Genomic DNA, 6625 nt, shown 5'->3' on the forward strand with positions numbered 1-6625 from the left:
CTACTCTGCGCTGGTGAGGCCTCATCTGCAGTATTGTGTCCAGTTCTGATCTCCCCAGATCAAGAGAGACAGGGAACTTCTGGAGAGAATCCAACGGAGGGCTACGAGGATGGTTAAGGGACTGGAACGTCTCTCACATGAGGAAAGGCTGAGACACCTGGGGCTGTTTAGTTTGGAGAAGAGAAGGCTGAGGGGGACCTTATAAATGTCTATAAATATCTGAAGGATGGCTGTCAGGGGGGTGGAGCCAGTCTCTTTTCAGTAGTGTCCAGTGAAAGGACGAGGGGCAATGGACATAAACTGCAACACAGGAAGTTCCACCACAACATGAGGAAAAACTTCTTTACTGTGCGGGTGACGAAGCACTGGAACAGGCTCCCCAGAGAGGTTGTGGAGTCTCCTTCTTGGGAGACCTTCCAAACCCGACCGGACACGTTCCTGTGCACCCTGCCCTAGGTGATCCTGCTTTGGCAGGCGGGTTGGACCAGATGATCTTCAGAGGCACCTTCCAACAGTTACCATTCTGTGATTCTGTGATCCTGTAATTGCTCATCCACCCAACAGTCCACCTATCAAATCCATCTCTCTCCAATTTAGAGAGAAGGATGTTGTGTGGGACCATGTCAAAGGCCTTACAGAATTCCAGATAGACTTGTCCACTTGTCCCTTGTCCACTGATGTGGTCCCTCCATCATAGAAGGCCACTATGTTGGCCAGACAGGACTTGCACTTCATGAAGCCATGCTGGCTGCCTCAAATCACCTCCCTGTCCTCCGTGTGCCTTAGTACAGCTTCTAAGATGACCTGTCCCATGATCTTCCCAGACACAGAGGTGAGGCTGACGGGTCAGTAGTTCCCTGGGTCCTCCTTGCTTCCCTTTTTAAAGATGGGTGCAGTGTTTCCCTTTTTCCAGTCTTCGAGGACTTCGCCTGACTGCCAGGACTTTTCAAGTATCATGGAGAGTGGTTGGCAACTACATCAGCCAATTGTCTCAGGACTCTGGGATGCAACCTCTCAGGTCCCATGTACTTGTGTATGCTTGGTTTCCTCAGGTGGTCTCGAACCTGATCTTCTCTTACAGTGGGAGGGACTTTGCTCCTCCAGTCCCCGTCTTGCCAGCCATCACACTTGAGAGGTGTGAATGGACTCTGGCCATATGGAATTTCCCCAGTCATTCTCAGGCTTCCTAAAAGGTGATTTTAAAGACACAAGAGTTTGAAGCCAGGGGAACTGCTGTCTGACATTTGCGATGAGATACTCTTCCAAGAAGGTTTTGATTGAAAAAAAAGATTCATTCCTACAATGTATACTCGAGATCAAATCCCATCAGCAGCAAGCATGCCAGTAGAGGAGAGCTCTGAGCAATCCTCACGCCTTGTTGGTGTGTAGGCTACAAAGAAGTGGTTGACCGCAACAGCAGTACCAACAGGCCATTAATTTCATCACACGTGTTCTCAGCTTGTTCTTTTGGATGCTGAGACAGGGGGATGAACCATCATCCTCACAGACCCTCCGGGTTACGTGGTCTGTTTGCAGGACCATGAGGAGCAGGGTCCCAAGCACATTGGAGAGAGTTCTGATTGTGTGGGAGAGGAGATGAGGAAATTAGTGAGTGAGATCATCAGGCACAGGATGCTTATGGCACTCCAGGGTTTGGCTGCAGACATTAAGGCACCAGTGTGTAAATGTTGTCTTGTGAACTTCTGTGATGGTGTCAGCACCAATAACATATCATAAGGCATTGACATTTCCTCCAAAAGCACTCTGCCTCATGGGACAGCTGACCAATTGTCTTCATTTCTGAGACAATGTGGTGCATAAAACCTACAGATTTATGGCTATGTCAGAGGAAACAGGAAATTTCCACATCATATTTAACTGCGAGGTCTGTTGAATGCCTATAGAGACTCTCAGCATCAGAAATGGGACCGTCTACCTCACCTGCCTCATGATTGCCCAGACTGTCCTGCAGCAAAGCTTTGTTCTTTTTATCACTCAGACATCCTCAGAAACTCTATGCATGTAAAATTTTCCTCTTCCACCATCTGATACTTCTTACATCACCTACTACTGAATGAGATACTGGAGCTGAGAAAATCAACGGGATTTGTCTTTGTTACCATTATCATATATCTTTATCACATTTGTCTTAAAAGCAAAAGAGTTTCCAAAGGAATTTCATGATAGGTCTCAGAATCTGGCCAAGACATACAGAATCATAGGACCATTTAGGTTGGAAAAGACCTTTAAGATCATCGAGTCCAACTATTAACCTAACACTACCAAGTCCACCACTAAACCATGTCCCTTAGCACCACATCCAGAGTCTTTTAAATACCTCCAGGGATGGCAACTCAACCACTTCCCTGAGCAGCCTGTCTCAATATTTGAAATCCTTTTGGTGAAGAAATTTTTCCTAATATCCAATCTATACCTCCCCTGGTGCAACTTGAGGACGTTTCATTTCGTCCTGTTCCTTGTTACTTGGGAGAAGAGATCAACACCCACCTCACCACAACCTCCTTTCAGGTAGTTGTGGGGAGCGATAAGGTCTCCCCTCAGCCTCCTTTTCTTCAGGTTAAACAGCCCCAGTTCCCTCAGCCACTCCGCATAAGACTTGTGCTCTAGACCCTTCACCAGTTTCGATGCTCTTCTCTGGACACGCTCCAGCACCTCTATGTCTTTCTTGTAGTGAGGGGCCCAAAACTGAACACAATATTCAAGGTGCAGCTTCACCAGTACCAAGTTATCGGAGAGATTACTTCCCTAGTCCTGCTGGCCACACTATTTCTGATACAGGCCAGGATGCTGTTGGCCTTCTTGGCCATCTGGGCACACTGCTGGCTCACATTCAGCTGGCTGTGGACCAACACCCCCAGGTCCTTTTCTGCTGGGCAGCTCTCCAGCCACTCTTCCCCAAGCCTGTAGTGTTTCATATAAGAGATGATGTCTTTGTGTATTAACACTTGGCTCACGACTGGTAGGGGAAGAACTTATTGGGTCATGTGTGTGTGTTCCCAGCTCTGTAGTCTCTAAGCCAGGCTGCTCCCATAAGGTTAATTTGCAAAAGATCTTCTTTGCTCTGTAAGGAGAAGAAATTTACTTTACCTTTGCATGGGGAATCCCCTTCCTGCACACCAGTGGGTGTTGTGCTGTCTTCTGCAAGGAGAGGATAGGGGCCTGCCAGGCATCTCCTATGAGTCTCATTCTGAGGTCTTCTGAAGTCACTGATGAGCCAGAAAGGATGGGAGATGCTTTTGGACACATCAAGAAAATATCTCAGGCAAAGAAATGAGGAGGAAGGCTCATACAGATGATCAGTGTTGAACATTAAACATGCCTCCATCCCCGGACCCACAGAGACCAGCACTGTGCTCTTCCACTTACAACAGTATTCTTCCAGTAAGGAACTGATGTTCCGTGCTTTACACCTCTGTAGTCACAGGTACATCATGACAGTTCACAGGCTGCACTGGGCTTGAAGCCCAAGGACTGCTAATCCTCCTTCCAGGTACGTAATCCCAGTACCCCAATTTAAGGCATATGAACATCGAAGGGGTTTACCAAAAAGTTTTTGTGTTTCTGTTGTTTGGTTTTTTTATAAATTTGATGTAATTGTGGAGTTGCTTCTTCAAACTACAAGTTAGTTGAACTAGATCATTCCAGCCACTGTGGGATTCAAGTGATATATTAGGGTACAATCTGCAGCAGTCAACATCCTCTCTGAGCCTGAGGCATTTGAAAGTCGAAAAGAAGAAGGTCGTACATGTATGTGTGCGTGTGCTGAGTTCCTGTGCAACTTTTAACACACAGAAGCAGCAAACTGAGAAAGAAATGTTCCATGGGGTAAATTCTATGATAGCAGCCAAGATGTCTGAAAAAATGGAAAATGAAACCTTAGGCAGATGATTCAATATCTCAAAGAGAGCATCCCATGCCCACCAAACCTGCTTTGTGATCACACTTACAAATATTCAAAAATAGTAATTAAAAATGTGATGAGGGCACTCATGGATTCCAGAGCACATACACACCTGAGGCCAGAAACAAGGTATGTGTTTCCTCAAATGGGGAACTCGCCTGCTTCAGCTCACCTTCTCTGTGCTTTCTTTGTAAGTGTATTGTGAAGGTGACATTTGATAACTTCTCCATAACTCGCCATTCATGTGAATCATGCGATACCACAGTCTGGACTCGGCAGCATATGGAGTCTGTTGTGTCATGGTGCGAGGTGTGATGCATCGCACAGGGACTTATACCTGTCTGCATGCGATTATAACTCTCTCTGCCTGCCGTAAGCCCATGGTGACACAACCCACACAGGGCTGGCATCTCTCTGATAGGCAGCACCCTGATGTGCATGTCCATGCCCAGGTCCAGCTGCTGGTAGATTGTCCCTTGGGTCTCACCAGGACGCTGCTCCAAGGCTGTGTGCTGTACACGGCCCCTTTTCACCCCACGGGACAATGCTCTGACATTTCTAACTGTTCCCTTTCCTTTCCCACAGCTGACAAAGAGGCTGATGAATACTACATGAGGAGGAGACACCTGCCCGACCTGGCAGCCCGGGGCACGCTCCCTATCAACGTCATCAAAATGTCTCAACAGACCAACCACAGGGACAGGCCTCGCCGTCCCATCAGGGCCATGTCCCAGGACAGAGTGCTGTCTCCTGAGAGGATCATGCCCGAAGAGTTTAGCATGTCCTATGAACGGATCCTCTCAGACGAGCAGCTTCTGTCCGCAGAGCGCCTCCACTCCCAGGACCCCCTGCTCTCCCCGGAGCGGTCAGGGTACCCCGAGCAGTCTATGTCACGGGCATTGTCACACACAGATGTCTTTGTATCAACACCTGTCTTGGATCGCTACAGGATGACAAAAATGCACTCCCATCCTAGTGCCTCAAATAACTTGTACAATACCTTAGGTATGAACCCAACCTCCGCCAAGCGCCAAGCGTTCGCCTCCCGACGGCACAACACGGTAGAACAATTGCATTATATTCCAGGACACCACCATCACTACCGCACAGCGAGCAAAACAGAGGTGACTGTTTGATATGACCTCGTGCATTGTAGATACTTATTAAGGACTGGGGTGGCCACAGCACCCCATACTGCAGTGGCCTTATAGGCCAAGATAACCTCTAATAACTCAGTGTCTGAAAAGACTTCTCTGACAGTCCCATCCACGTTGTTGTTTTTAAAGCCACCCCTTCATCAGTGACATAAGAAGAACCCAAGCAAGCAAACAGACGACAGTGAGGGATAATAGAGGAAACTTCCTGACGTGCATCAGTTTCTGTCAAAGAAAGCCATAGCAGTAGATGGCTTCTTCCAAGGGCTCACCCTGCATTATCTCATTGTTTTTATGAATTTAGAACTTTGCTGCCGCTACAAGTAGAAGCAGTCTCATGCAGTCCAAGACAGGGAGGAGGAAACGCAGCACCCCATCCTGGCAGGAAGGGGCCCTGTTCTCAGTCTTCATGCCAGCCCTCATGTTTGGCCTTCCTGTAGCAAGTAAGTAAGCTTCTGGCTGCTGGGGATCACCTCCAGACCACTCGATATATCAGCCAGCATCCATACATCTGTTCTTCCTCACCCTTGGAGAGAATTCAAGGGCAGACTTTCCTAGGGGACTGGCAGATCTAGGGACAAGAACAGCCTGGCTGAGAAATAAAGTTTTAGTTTATATTAAATATACTCATAAGATAAAAATATACTAGTGCCTACAAATCGCCTGCTCTCTCAGTGTAGGAAGTAGTGGGGTTGATGTGTTCAATAAGCACAAATATGCTGAAATGCTTGTTAGACCCTTTTCTCCACTCATTCTAGTATCTTGGTGTCTCCAACATGTAAATAGGAAAGAGGTATAGGGTTTCTCTTCCTCCAGCTTCTTGCCACTGCTGCACCAGAAGCGCCGGAATTCGCTCAGCTTCACACTGCTGACCTGTGCTGGGGGAAGTCCTGACTCCACCGAGACCCCTGCAAGGCAGGGCTACCACACATTTCACCGAGCCTGGATTTCTCCCCAGAAGTTATTTTCCTGATAGCATTTTCCACCGGTCCCAGTTCCTCTGTTTCTGAACATATTTTCTCCTCTCAGTTACAACCTAGAACCCCATACGTAGCAAATCTTTTCGTAGCCCTTAGCAGAAGCACAGCAAAGCTGAGGGTGTCTGTCTACTGAAAAGCAGGTCAGTAATTTTCCATAATTTTCTCTCCATGTAATGGCCCCTCAAGAAAACCTTCCAAATTCCAATTCCACTGAGTACCAATCCTAACCATGAAGACAGTTACATTTCATGCATATAAATTATATATCCAGCATAATTATAATAAATGGGCATGTTGTATATCTGATATAATGCTAATTAGATACTGTATACTTGTAAAATCTTTAAAACGCAGACTCGCAGGTCCAGAATTTGTGAGGGTTTTATCTTTGGCTTTCTAGCCAGATTGGGCTTTGCTTTGTGGTTTTGATTTGGTTTTATTTTCCTTGTATTTGTGTTCCTATCAAATTCTATAGAACTAACTCACACTAGAACATACTTCTGCGGCCAGGAAAGGGTCTCAGAGGTTTTGAAGGCCAGCCAGACCCAGTGCTATAACTGCTAGTGCTG

At 47.0% G+C, this 6625-nt stretch overlaps 1 protein-coding gene across 1 annotated transcript in view; it reads left to right on the forward strand.

The window, feature by feature from the left end:
* Positions 1 to 5058, forward strand: part of LOC104620176 (protein shisa-6 homolog) — a gene marked incomplete at its 5' end in the record, with an annotated part of 12017 nt that extends 6959 nt beyond the window's left edge. The window contains one exon of the mRNA XM_010286312.1: positions 4508 to 5058. Within this exon, the coding sequence (XP_010284614.1) occupies positions 4508 to 5058 (551 nt within the window). The remainder of the gene's footprint in view (positions 1 to 4507) is intronic.
* Between the last annotated feature and the right edge of the window lie 1567 nt (positions 5059 to 6625).

Source organism: Phaethon lepturus, unplaced genomic scaffold, assembly GCF_000687285.1.
Source record: "Phaethon lepturus isolate BGI_N335 unplaced genomic scaffold, ASM68728v1 scaffold7844, whole genome shotgun sequence".
NCBI lineage: Eukaryota > Metazoa > Chordata > Aves > Phaethontiformes > Phaethontidae > Phaethon > Phaethon lepturus.